The sequence below is a fragment of the Myotis nattereri genome (genome assembly GCF_964212035.1).
Source record: "Myotis nattereri genome assembly, chromosome: 5".
Classification (NCBI taxonomy): domain Eukaryota; kingdom Metazoa; phylum Chordata; class Mammalia; order Chiroptera; family Vespertilionidae; genus Myotis; species Myotis nattereri.
The window spans coordinates 5,851,515-5,865,482 of record NC_138080.1 but is presented as its reverse complement, the minus strand read 5'-3'; the positions used below and the strand labels follow the sequence as shown (position 1 = coordinate 5,865,482).

Below are 13,968 nucleotides of genomic sequence, written 5' to 3'. Positions count from 1 at the left end.
GCAGGGTCTGTGGTCCATGTGTCTCCTTCCAGGTCTTAAAATCCCATGACAAGGTAGTTAATTTTCAATGGTGTTAAAACCCAGCTCCTGCCAGTTCCTGGGACTAGAGAATGGTCAGCATTCCTGAGGCAAATTCCCAGAGAGGGACCAGGGGCCAGGCAGAGCAACAAAATTGAATCTCCTCCTGTCCTTTGTCTGTTCTCAAAATGCATTTTCTTTCCTGAGCAATGGCCTCATCTGGGCCCCAAGGTGTCTCATCTTTTTACAGCTGTTTTTCTTCTTGCAGCACATCCTCATTTCCCAGGGTCTGTAAGAACACCTCTTATCTATAGTCAGTAAGGTGAATAATCATTAAACAACTGTGATCCTATTCCTATTACATGCCCTCTCCCCTATCACTTAGACTCCTTGGGAGTGAAAATTGATCAAGCAAACCTAGGTTGAGTCTTTTTATATTTTTTTAAAATATATTTTTTTATTGATTTCAGAGAGGAAGGGAGAGGGACAGAGAGATAGAAACATCAATGATGAGAGGAATCATTGATTGGCTGTCTCCTGCACAACTCCCACTGGGGATTGGCTCCACAACCTGGGCATGTGCCCTGGCCAGGCCTGGGTTGAGTCTTAATAAACAAAAATAGGGTAAAATTCCTTTGGTTTTAACTATACACATTTTTGAGGCATCACCTGCACTTAGTCTTGTGTTTCTTTTATGCTACACAAGGTAATTTGTGGCTGGATTTTGCAGGTAAAGTTCAGCCTTAATGTGCTTCTTAGAGGCTTCTTCTTTTTAACCACTTTTCAGATCTCTTTGTTCAAAATATTAAGTTTTAGTAAGCTTATAACCTGTTAGGTGAGTGCTGCTTTCTAACATCTCTGAGTTCCATGGTTCTTTAGTCCTTATGCACAAGCCTAGCAGAACCACCTGGCTCTGTGGGGGAGGATGGCCACGTGCCAGTGCTGGCATGGTCACGATTTACGTTTCTGCTCTGCTCAGTTATGTTCTAAGATGCCTCCTCTCTGGGAGCCTTCTGATGGCTGGACCTCAGACAGGAACAGATGTCCCTGGCTTCCTCCAAGACAGGTTGCGCACACTTCCTTTGCTCACTCCACAGTGTGTCCTGGGCTGTTTTCCACATCTGCACATCAGACCCATTGAAACTTTTTAACAGTTGTGTGACAACAGTTGTGAAACGTGCGTTGTCTCCTGTTCTTCACTACTGTAAGCAAGCCTGCAGTGAATACTTTTATGTGTGCCTTTGTGTATTTGTAGCTGGTAACAGATTGACATGCTCACTGGGCACAGTGCTTTTGGGAAGTAATTTTTTCATTATGTATTTTTCATAAGCCATAAAAATATTCATAAGCATTGGCACATTATAAACCTGCAAAAAGTAATCCCCCCAAAAGAGAAAGTTATATACCAGATATCCATTGCATGTTTATAACTAATAGCCCAAAACTAGAAGCAGTTTAAGCATCTTTCAACAGGAGCATGCATGTGTAAATGTTGAAACTTCCACTTATGTCAGCCATTAAACTGCTGCATAGCCACTAGCAAGCAGCAACCTTAAGAAAGAGTGGCGCCCTAACCGGTTTGGCTCAGTGGATAGAGCGTCGGCCTGCGGACTCAAGAGTCCCAAGTTCGATTCCGGTCAAGGGCATGTACCTTGGTTGTGGGCACATCCCCAGTGGCGGGTGTGCAGGAGGCAGCTGATCGATGTTTCTCTCTCATCGATGTTTCCAACTCTCTATTCCTCTCCCTTCCTCTCTGTAAAAAATCAATAAAATATATTTAAAAAAAAAAAAAGAAAGAATGGGACAGTGATGACTGCCATTTTAAAGTGGTAGCACTTTGCACCTCAGCGTCTTGTAGCCTGTGAGCTTCTGCAGATTGGGGTGAGGAAATTACATCAGAATCTGTCTGCTCTAAGATTAGAATCTTGTACAGATTAAGTATACAAATGAATAAGGACTAGAAAGGAGCTCAAGAAGTTGAGCTTGTCTAAATAATAATTGCTTTTTGCCTTTTTCCTTTTTTGAGTTAAATTTCCCCTTGTTATTTTAAAATGTAGGTAGTGATGTTGCAATAACATTGTGATAACCTTTGACATGACTTTCACTTTTGGTCCATGTATTAATTGAAAATATTCATTAAAGTTCTCATCAATACTTAGTATTTTTTAAGCATAAGTATTTGACAAAATCCAAGCAGTCTCTTCCCAGAAAAATGTTGTATACAAGTGGGCAGACAAAACAATTTCGGGCAGTTCAGGGACAGCCCCATCACCAGTAACCCAAGGTTTGCAAACCCAGAATATGGTGTGTCTTCCTCACCCAAAGCCCCTCTGAGCGCTCCTCCTTGGGGCCCACCTGCACTTGTGCATCCCGGTGAGTAAAGATATATAAGCTATACTTGCTTACAGAAGCTATTGCAAACCTATGAGCTTAAGTGTAAAATCACACCCTTGCCCCTGGCAAACCATAGGAAGCAAAGCTTGCAAGCTGCTAGTAACTGTGCATTACTGGGCCTGGAGACTCGGGTGTTTGCTATCTTGGTCTCTGGCCCAGCCCTGTAGCGTTGCTGCACTGTAGTCATCTGCAGGGAGCTAGGCTCGCATCAGATGGAGCTCCTCTGTCCTGATCAGGGCTTACAGACTTTACCGTGTCCCACCTGACTCGGGAACCCCCTTCTCTGTGTTGACAGGAGCAGAACCCTCCCAACGTCCCTGTGCCAGCCCAAGCCTCCAGCGTGGGGACCCAGCCGCCCACTGTGTCAGTGGCCAGCACTCACAGCAGCACCCCCTATCTCAGTGGCCAGCAGCAGGCAGCTGTAATGAAGCAGCATCAGTTGCTTTTGGATCAACAAAAACAGAGGGAGCAGCAGCAAAAGCATTTGCACCAACAGCAGTTTTTGCAAAGGCAGCAGCACCTTCTGGCAGAGCAGGTAAAGAAAAGTGGGAGAAAACCGTCCCCATCCCCGCCTCTCCCCCACATCTCACCCTGCCTCCCAAGGCACTGCAGTGGCCACGAGCTCAGCGGGGTGCCATGTGAGTGTGCTCGGTGCATGTTTGGTATTAGAGTGCTTTGCCCTTTTAAACCCCTTTCTGTGAGTGGCATTTCTCAGACAGTGGTGACCTGTGTCAGAAGCAGCTTTTATGTCATTTAGTGGGGATTAATGAAGGCAGAATCTGTGGCTAAAACTGTATGTGTTTGGGACAGTTTTCCATATCCTTTGTTGGCAGCTGCCGATGCACCGAGCTTCCCAGTCCGTCAGCTTACTGTGGGCCGAGCCGGGTTGTAAATGTAGTTTGTGATAGGTCACGCGTGTGAAGCGGGGAAGTGAAGACCTGCCTGGGGTCCTGGGTTGAAGAGTCAGGACCAACAAGCTCCCTCTAAGTCCTACAGTTCATCCACTTGGTCACCAAGTGAAGTGTGAAGGTGCCAAGGTCCTCAGGGTTTTAAATTACATCTTTAAGACTTAAGAGGCGCCCCGGCTGGGTTGTTCAGTGGTTAGAACATCAGCCCACAGATCAAAGCGTTGCAGATTTGATTCCCAGTCAAGGGCACGTACCTCGGTTGCAGTTTCCTCCCTGGCCTTGGTCGGGGCATGTGCAGGAGTCGGCCAGTCAATGTTTTTCTCTCTCTCTCTCCCTTCTCCTTCCTTCCACTCTCTAAAAATAAATGGAAAAATATGCTCGGATGAGGATTTAAAAAAAAAAGAACATAAGAGAAGAACTAGCCATCCAGTAGTTCAAGTTGATTGAGAATGACTTTGAAACCCACATCACTACCTCGGTTCTGCTGTTTTTTATACATGACACACAAGTAACCCATTTAAAGTGAATAATCCCATAGTATATTCAGAGTTATGCAATAATCACTACAGTTTTGGAACATTTTATCACGTAAAAAGAAAACCTACCCAGCTGGCATGGCTCAATGGTTGAGCATCAACCTATGAACCAAGAGATCATGGTGTGATTCCTGATCAGGGCATGTGCCGGGGTTGTGGGGTATGCAGAAGGCAGCCAATCAATGATTCTCTCTCATCACTGATGTTTCTATCTTTCTTTCCCTCTCCCTTCCTCTCTGAAATCAATAATAATATATTTTTTATTTTTTTCCAAAATATATTTTTTTAAATATATTTTGATTGATTTCAGAGAGGAAGGATGAGGGACAGATAGAAACATCCATGATGAGAGAGAATCATTGATTGGCTGCTTCCTACAAGTCCCCCACTGGGAATCAAGCCCACAACCCGGGCATGTGCCCTTGACTGGAATCGAACCTGGGACCTTTCAGTTTGCAGGCCGGCACTCTATCCACTGAGCCAAACCGGCTAGGGCAATAATAATGAATTTTTTTTAAAAAGAAACCCTAAACCCTAAATTCATTAAAAGTTATTTCCTGAACAAGGACTGATCCAGAGACAGAGAGAAATTGATTGGACTGTTGGGCCTTGGAGGGAAGGTAGGGGAGGGTGGGGGTAAGGGGGAGAGATCAACCAAAGGACTTATATACAAGCATATAGGCCTAACCAATGGACACGGACAACGGGGGGGCGGGGGGGTGTGAGGGCATGAGCGGGGGGGGGGGGGGCGGGGGGGATAATGTGGGGATAAGGACACATACGTAATATCTTAATAAAAAATATATTAAAAAAAAAGTTATTTCCCCCATCTTCCAGGCCTAGGCAACCACTAATCTACTTTCTGTCTCTATAGTTTTTCCTATTTGTGAATATTTCATGTAAGAGGATTCAAGGTTCAACCTTGTTGTAGCATGTATCATTATTTTCCTGCTTTTTATGACTGAATAATATTTTGTTGTATGAATATGTCATATTTTATGGATCAGTTTATCTGTTGGTACAGTTGGGTTGTTTCCTGAACTTTTTGTGGACATAGGTTTTCAGCTCTCTGAGTGTATATCTAGGGGTGGAATTGCTGGGTCCTATGGTAGCTCTTATGTTTACCTTTTGAAGAATTGCCAGACTGTTCTACAAAGTAGCTACACCATTTTACATGCCCACAGAGTGTATGAAGGTGCCGGTTTCTCCACATCTCCCCCACACTTGTCTTTTTTATTCTAGCCACCTGTGCATGTGCAGTGGTATACCATGTGGCTTTTTTGATTTGTATCTTCCTGATCTGCTCTCCTTTTTTAAAAACTCACCTTTTCTTTTTTTAATTATTGCTCCTTAGCTCAGCCCCATCCTTGTGCTTCAGAGTGATTTTGTTTGTTTGTTTGTTTGTTTGTTTGTTTGTTTTTAATCCTCATCTGAGGATATATTTTTCCCATTGATTTTTCCAGAGAGAGTGGAAGAGACGGGGAGAGACAGAGAGAGAGAAACATCGATGTGAGAGAGGCATATTGATCAGTTGCCTCCTACATGAGCCCCACCAGGGAATCGAGCCTGCAACTGAGATATATGCCTTTGACTGGAATTGAACCCATGACCCTTCAGTCTGTGGGTCAGTGCTCTAACCACTGAGAAAACCGGGGATTATTAAAAATCCCCAAAATGAGATTGTGAGCATTATATGAGATAGTCCTCAGGAGTCTGTCTGTGAGTAACAAGCCTGGGCAGTTTTCTTTTCTCTGATCTAACACTGTTTTTCTTTTATGTGGGTCTTTGTTCTGTTCTTGGAATTTTCTAGGAGAAACAGCAGTTTCAGCGCCATCTGACCCGCCCACCACCCCAGTACCAAGACCCGACACAGAGCACCTTCCCACAGCAAGTTGGGCAGTTCACAGGTGAGGGGGCATCTGGGTGATGGAGTGGGGCAGGGGAAGGTAGGCATGCCCAGAGCAGGTGGTCTCTTCCACTCGTGCTGAGTTCCTGCTGTCTGCCCAGCTTTCTGCTAGGTGCTCTATGAGTTTACTTTGCTCATATAAACTTCAGTCTGCCTACGGAGCCTGCTTTCTATTCACCCTGCGGGCCAGAAGAGGGTCAGAGAGGCAGACCACTTCAGCTAAGTACTTTGGCTGTGTCCCTGGCTATACAATCTTTTGAAGCAAAATCATGTCTAGTTGGAAGATATCAATAGGAAATGGCTTCTGTAATTCTTTGAATTTTATTAATACTAGAGGCCCAGTGCACAAATTTGTGCACGTGTGGGACCCCCCTCTGGGTAGCCTGCGGGGATCGGGCCGAAACCCAGAGTCCAACGCTGCCTGCAGCTCCTACCTGCTGCTCCCGCTTATCCTGGCCCCACTGCACCTGCTGTGGGCTCGTGCCCAATCAGTCCCGATCAGGAGAGGCTGGCGCTGCCAAAGCAGCGCTTATCAGCTGTGAGCCCTGTGTCTGGCACCCTCCCGAGGGGAGTGGCCTGGGGGATCGGGCTGAAACCGGCTCTCCATCATCCCCCAAGGAGTCCCGGATTGCAAGAGGTGCAGGCCAAGCCGAGGGACCCCACCGGTGCACGATGGGGCCAGGGAGGGACCACAGGAGGGCTCCAGGGCATGTCTGGCCCATCTCACTCAGTCCTGATGGGCCGACCCCAGCAGCAAGCTGAGCGTCTGCCCCCTGGTGGTCAGTGCACGTCATAGCAAGCGGTTGAGTGGCCTTAGCATATCATTAGCATATTACACTTTGATTGGTTGAATAGATGACTGGACACTTAGCATAATAGGCTTTTTTTTATTATATAGGATATTGGGGTGACATTAGTTTATAGGATCATATAGGTGTCAGGTGTACATTTCTATGATATGTTACCTAGATATTGCACTGTGTGCCCACCATCCAAAGTCAAACCATCTTCTGGCACCATTTCTGTAATTCTTAAGAAAGTTCTTTGCTTCAGCAAAATGACCTCTCCAAGTTTCCAGATAAGGAGACACTTAATGCATTTGTGTGGGCTTTGCTTCTTTTTTCCTTTCTGCTCACTTTGGTGACACAAGTGGCAGCATCAGCCCTGGACAGCTGACCAGGAAAGGAAGGAAGCACTCTGAGGGGTCTCAGCTGTCAAGTGTCAGATGTGCAAGGGAACCTGGCTGCCACTGCTCAGGCTGCCACTCTAGAAATACATAGAGATGCCAGTTGACAGATGCAAGGAAATGCGGTCTGCTCTTCTTGGAATATCTTCAAAACCTGTCCTTTTCTTGGTCAGTGACTCTCACTATAGTGTCTCAGAGAAACTGACCACAGCTGTGCATTCTGGAAGAGCCCAGGGGAGCTTTATGTGCATGCTGACCAGGACTGAGGAGTGGAGGTCAGCAGGCATCGCAGAAGCCTGGGTCTTAGCCAGCTTTCCTGCCTTCATCCCATCTTTTGTTGTTGTGGGCTGTCAGTGGGAGTGAAATAGACTTTCTTCTCCACCCAGTGTTTAGTTAGGTGCAGGTGGAGAGAGTGAGAGGAGCAACAAGGTGCTCAGGTAAGGCCAACCCCTGAACAGTCGCTCTCCTGCCCACAAAAATCCGCCTCAGTTGTGTTGTCACCATGAAGCCATTGCTTAGGGCAGAGGTCCAGACAGCAAGCTCCCTGAGGACAAAGGACAGAGCCTGCCTGTCACATTTCTTGCTGTCTGCTCAGGACAGCGCCACCACAGAGCAGGTGCGCTATAAATGCCTGCTGACTGCAGCCTAGACTGCTCTGTGCCCTGAGCGTCTGTGGTATGAAGAATAAGCTCAAGCATTCTCCCTGTCACCCCGGGGGGCGGGGGGCACATGTGTGTGCACCCCTCACCTAAGGGATTTTAACAGCTGCCCAGCAGGGTCTAAACCACAGTCACAATCCAGTTACCTTTTGGCTTTGCACGCCTGCCCTTCCCATGGCAGCCACAGCTCTTCTGAATCTGACTGCGGCTGTCTCTTCAGTTTTGTCTCTAACCAGCTGGATGCTTTCGCCACAGCCCAGCCACAGGCTTCCCCACACAGACGGCCTTTCATAACTTCATACCTTTGCATACACTCTTCTCTGTATCTAGAATACTGTTTCTCCAAACTGCTAAACTTCTGTCTACCCTTTTTTTTTATATATAGATGAATATTTACTTTGTTTAGCAGGAGAACTTTTTAAAAAATTGTTATTGATTTCAGAGAGGAAGGGAGAGGGAGGGAGAGAGAAACATCAGTGATGAGAAAGAATCAGTGATCGGCAGCCTTCTGCACACCCCCTACTGGGGATCAAATCCCCCAACCTGGGCATGTGCCCTGACTGGGAATTGAACTGCAGTCTCCAGATTCATATTTTTGTTTTTTTAAAATATATTTTTTTGCCATAACCGGTTTGGCTCAGTGGATAGAGCGTCGGCCTGCGGACTGAAAGGTCCCAGGTTCGATTCCGGTCAAGGGCATGTACCTTGGTTGCGGGCACATCCCCAGTAGGCGGTGTGCAGGAGGCAGCTGATCGATGTTCCTCTCATTGATGTTTCTAGCTCTCTATCTCTCTCCCTTCCTCCCTGTAAAAAAATTAATAAAATATATTTTAAAAAATAATAAATAAAATATATTTTTAATTGATTTCAGAGAGGAAGGGAGAGACAAAAACATCAAAGATAAGAGAGAATCACTGATCAGCTGCTTCCTGCATGTCCCCTACTGGGGATCGAGCCTGCAGCCTGGCATGTGCCCTTGACCAGAATTGAACCCGGGGACCCTTCAGTCCATAGGCTGACGCTCTATCCACTGAGCTAAACCAGCTAGGGCCTGATTCATATGTTGACACTCAACCACTGAGCCACACCAGTCGGACATGTCTACCCTTTTAAAATCCAACATATTCGTCGCCATCTCTCTGAAGCCTCCCCTAAGTCTCCCAGGCATTGAGCTTTCATCCCCTGTGCTCCCACAGCCCGCTGCCTGGCCTTTGTTGTAACCCTGTCACAGCACATGGAGTCCTCACCTCCCAAAGGCAGGTCCTCAGGTGGATCCTTGGAGCCCCCAGTGCCCAGCATAGGGCCTGCACGAAGCAGAGATGGGTGGGCCTCGGAGGGTGAGCCAGTCAAGTCCACTGGCTTCTCTCTCCTCGCTGTGCCCTTCCTCTGCAGCTGTCTGATCTCCTCATTGCTGCAGACCTGACCCTTGGCCAAGGCTCTCCTCCTTGAGGTCCCACTGGATTTCTGATTCTGCTATTCGTGCCCATAGGCTGGCAGCTGCACCTTCGGGCCATGGAGGTGTCTCCTCTGTGGTGGCCATGAAATGCCAACTTGATTGACAGAATCTTCTGTCTTCCAGGGTCTTCTGCCACCGTGCCTGGCATGAACAACTTGGGTCCGTCGAACTCCAGCTGTCCTCGAGGATTCCCTCAGGCCGGGAATCTGATGCCAATGGGCCCTGGACATTCGTCAGGTTCCTCTCTCTCCTCCAACTCAGGCCAGCAGGATCGGGGTGTCGTTCAGTTCACTGGCTCCCAAAGCATGCCGCAGGGCAGCCTCTATGGCATGGCCTCTGGCATAACCCAGATAGTTGCCCAGCCCCCACCACAGGCCACCAATGGACATGCCCACATTCCACGGCAGACCAACATGGGCCAGAACACCTCAGTCTCAGCTGCCTATGGACAGAACTCTCTGGGGAGCTCTGGCCTCTCCCAGCAGCACAATAAGGGGACCCTGAACTCTGGTTTAACTAAGCCACAGGTCCCAAGGGTGTCGGCAGCCATGGGAGGCCAGAATCCTTCCTGGCAACATCAGGGAATGCCGAACCTGAGTGGCCAGACCCAAGGAAGCAACACCATAAGCCCTTTCACAGCAGCCTCCAGTTTCCACATGCAGCAGGCCCACCTGAAAATGTCCAGCTCTCAATTCTCCCAGACGATGCCCAGCAGGCCCATGGCCCCCATGAGTTCAGCAGCTGCAGCGGGGCCCATGTTGACTCCCGTGAGTGCGCAGCAGAGGACCGGTGCCCCCGCCCCAGCACCTCCCCAGGGAGCCCCACAACAGGGCTTGCCAGGCCTGAGCCCTGGTGGGCCTGACCTGGGGGCCTTCAGCCAGAGCCCTGCCCCACCCATGGGCGGCCGGGCAGGGCTGCACTGCACCCAAACCTACCCTGTGCGGACTTCGGGCCAGGAGCTGCCCTTTGCCTATAGCGGGCAGCCGGGTGGCAGCGGGCTGTCCAGCATGGCTGGGGACGCCGATCTGATCGACTCCCTGCTGAAGAACAGGACTTCGGAAGAGTGGATGAATGATTTGGACGACCTTTTGGGGCCTCAGTAAGGGGAGGATTTATGATGTTTTCAGTGTTCATACATCCTGTATTTTTGTTCTCATATTCAACAATGAGCAACTATTTGGACCAAAAGCTCACAGCCTGGTGTGCTGGGTGGGTAGAGCAAAGGCTGAAGCTGAGGCCCCACCTGGCCAGGATCTGCAGAGCCCCTCCTCCAACCCAGCGGTGTGGTCTGTCGGGCTGGCCCCAGGCCATCTGCTGGCGTCATTACCTGGTGTTGGGACAGCAGGACAGGGTTCTACAGGTGGTTTTCTACCCAAATGACCAAAAAACGACAGTTATAGCAGTGAAACCCCACAACGTCAGGCTTATAAAAATCTGTGCCATCAGGTTGGCTTAATCCAAGATTTCTCCATTTGCCCTAATGCTGGGGACAAGTTTTTGTTGAAACTATATAGCAGAATTACTTGCAATTTGTAGCATAGTAAAAGATGAAATTTTTTAAAGTTTAAAGCAGAATAGGTGGTGGTTTGAGTTGATTGGGTGGCATTGGAAACCTAGGGCTTCCTTGGAAGAGCCTTTTTTATTCTTGCTCTTGGTCGGCTTTCAGGGAGTGTCACTGGAAACCTTTTCCGTAAGTAAGTCTGTGGCCGCATGCGCCAGGGGCTCAGGATGCTGCGAGATGGCAGGGCCCCTCCCCCAGAGCGCGTGCTTCTGGGGACCCTGGAGGAATCCTGGCAGCAGCCCCGGGCTCAACGCGAGTGGGATGTTTAGGATTCCTGTGTCCCCTTCTGTTGTACCTTCCCACCTTCTGCAGTTAGTTTCTCTGACACGTATAGTTAATGTATTAGAAGGTGATCATTGTTGAGTTGTGCACAGATGTCTTTCCTTCACCCCACTTGCCCTTCCTTTTTCTCCAGCCCAACTGGAAAACCTTCTTAAGGCAACAGTTTACTAGATGGGAGGGGGAAAGAGTCGTTGCAGTTCCTTAGGGAGACCCAGCATTGCGGGGAGACGGTGTCTCTCCCCAGAAGGAACGCTTTGGGGAAGGAGGACGAAGGCGAAAGGCGTGCCCCGTTCTGCAGGGAGGCCCTGAACTCCACGTGTTCTTACTCTTGCCACTGCCACGTCAGATGATTGCACTTTTAAAGGTAATTGCTTTATAACACTAACACATCCTTTCTAAAGATTCAGGGGGATTTCTCCGTAAGGTCTATGAATGAATGGACTTGACTAAGCCAAGAGTGGGCTGCTTGTGGAAAATGAAGGTGGAGAGAGCACTTTGGTTTAAGAAAGCAAAGTGGTCGGCACAGGGTGAGACGTTTCAGTGATGGACAGAAAGCGGTCCCTGGAAGAGTGGCTGTATGCAGAGTGGTCTCGAGAAACCGCAGCTCCATTTCCCTGGAGTCTCCAAATGGTTCATTCAAGGAGCGTCCTGCGTAAAGAACTGACCAAGGAACAGATTGGTGTGACCAGCCTGAGTGGCTGGGATGAAGGGTTGGGGGTTGTACACATATGGTAATGATTTGCACCAGCCGTGCCTTGCTGGGGGTACTTGGACCCTCAGATCCTCTTCTCTAATAGCCATTTTTCACCACAAATGGTGTTGTTGGGCCATTTCCCCTTTAACTGCCCTCCCTGCCTTTCCCTGATGCTGAATTTAGCTTTTGAAGAAGGGAATGAGTGAATCATAGAGCCAGTGAAGACTCCACCCTCTGAGTTAGTTCCCCAGTCTGAAGGGGAAGAGGGTGACTTCAGCAGGTTTTCTACCAAAAATAGTGGGTGAAGGCTAATGATGGGCCCCTGTTCCTCTCTGGTCTCCCTCTGGCTGCTGCTCACCTCTGTCCCCAGGGCACTCCACCTCCCTCCAGGGGAGGGCTGCCCCAGCCTTAGTCCTGGGCCACCTAGATAGACAGCAGGCGTCTCACTGCTGTAGTGTCAGAGCAATAAAATGTGATGCTTGGGGTCCCCCCAGGGAGCTGCCCGCGGCTTTATTTATGAACCTGGTTTTTGGGTAGTTGGGGAGGAGAGGACTCCCGCTGCAGTGCAAACTCCCTCCCCCCATCTTCCAGGAGCCATGACTCAAAAGGGTGCTCGGACTTTTGTTAAACACATTTGCTTTGTGTAAATAAATGTTTACAATTTTATATTAAAGATGGAATAAGTGTTAGAGCTTCTGACTGTATATTTTTTACTTTTATAGATTTTTAAACTATGATTCTTTATATATGTGTTCTGGGGAGCTATGATAAGTTTTATGACAAACAATTGGTATTAACTTTTTATTGTCATCAAAGTACATAAAAATCCTATTAATCCCCTTATTCTTCTACTTCCCTTAACTCTGGTATACACCAAAAAGAAATCCTGGCTCTCGTTTTATCGTTATAAAATAATAAAAGTATTTTGCTAGTATGGAAACTGCCTGTGTGTTGACTTAACATGGCAGTGCCTGCAGGGTGGGCAGTGTGGTGCCGGCCGTGACTGCTTTGTTGGGTAGCTGGTTTTCTTTTGTGATTTTACTGTTTTCTTACTGAGCATGGGGCGGGGGTTGGTTTGGTTTACCTCAGAGTAACCTCTGGTATTTGAAGGTAGATAGAAATCAGAACCGACGTCGCTCGGGCTCTCCCACGTCTTCGTGTCTGTTGTGAGGGAAGGCCTCCATTCTTACCTTCTTGAGGGAAAGATTCAATCAAGAGACAAAGTACAGAAAAGCAAACAAGAATTGATTAAAGCAAAATAGAGCTAGGAGAGTGAAACAAGGCAGGGCATAGAAGCAGCAGCAGGACCTGGGCTGGGAAGTCAGAGAAAAGGGGGCCTTGGAGACAGACAGGTTCAGGGATCTGGCCCGGGATAAGCTGCCCCTGCCCATTGCTCCCCTGGTTGCAAGCTTCATGGTGTCCCTTAGAGACTAGGGTGTATGTGCCTGTGAGGGAAGGAGGAGGAAAGGGTTAGGGCCCACTGGGGCCTTTGTTTAAAGGCTGGGCACTTAGGGGAGGTCTTCAGAATGGATCGATAGAATATTCATCAGCCTTATGCGCATAATGTGTCTGTCTTTTGGTGTGGTTAGCTAATGGCACTTAATTGGATTTCTGTTATCTGTCTCCCTGTGGAGAGGATTTAACCTATTTACCCTCTGGTTGGGGAGGAGAAGTGCAAACCATTTACTTTTTTTTAAGAGAGAAAGGGAGATAGATGGAAAGATTGATGAGAGAAACATCGATTGGCTGCCTCCTGCATGCCCCCTACTGGGGATCAAGCCCACAACCCAGGCATGTGCCCTGGCCAGGAATTGAACCTGGGACCTCTTGGTTCATGAGTTAACGCTCAACCACACTGGCCAGGCACAAACCACTTACTCTTAAGTGTTCTTGGTTCTGGGGTTTCCTAGGTGGGCACACACTGCTGTTTAACTGTCAGTCTCAGGTCCCTATCCTGCGTGTCCTAGGATTTCCCTAGCCTTTACTCTGCTCTAACCGTTGGACCAGTCTTTTCTTTCTTTCTTTTTCTATTTTTTTCTTAATCCTCACCTGAGGATATTTTTCCATTGATTTTTAGAGAGAGTGGAAGGGAGAGGAAGAGACAGAGAGAAACATCAATGTGAGAGACACACCGATTAGTTGCCTTCTGCACCTTCATCAGGGCTGGGGAACCTGCAACGAAGGTTCCCTTGACCAGAATCGAACCCAGGACCCTTCAGTCCTTGGGCTGACGCTCTATCCACTGAGCCAAACCAGCTAGAACCAGTTACTTTAGGTCTTAATAGTTCAAATGTTTTACAGCCATACATTATAGATGTTGCAGGTTTGGTTCTAGACTACCTCAATAAAGTTAATAACTTCGTACAAT

General features: G+C 48.1%; 1 protein-coding gene across 1 annotated transcript in view; it reads left to right on the top strand.

Annotated features, from left to right (window-relative positions):
• Nucleotides 1-12,296, top strand: part of MAML1 (mastermind like transcriptional coactivator 1) — a gene marked incomplete at its 5' end in the record, with an annotated part of 65,085 nt that extends 52,789 nt beyond the window's left edge. The window contains 3 exons of the mRNA XM_081091931.1: nucleotides 2,708-2,947; nucleotides 5,667-5,763; nucleotides 9,187-12,296. Coding sequence (XP_080948057.1) covers nucleotides 2,708-2,947; nucleotides 5,667-5,763; nucleotides 9,187-10,166 — 1,317 coding nt within the window. The 3' untranslated portion in view covers nucleotides 10,167-12,296. The remainder of the gene's footprint in view (nucleotides 1-2,707; nucleotides 2,948-5,666; nucleotides 5,764-9,186) is intronic.
• Nucleotides 12,297-13,968: the final 1,672 nt, after the last annotated feature.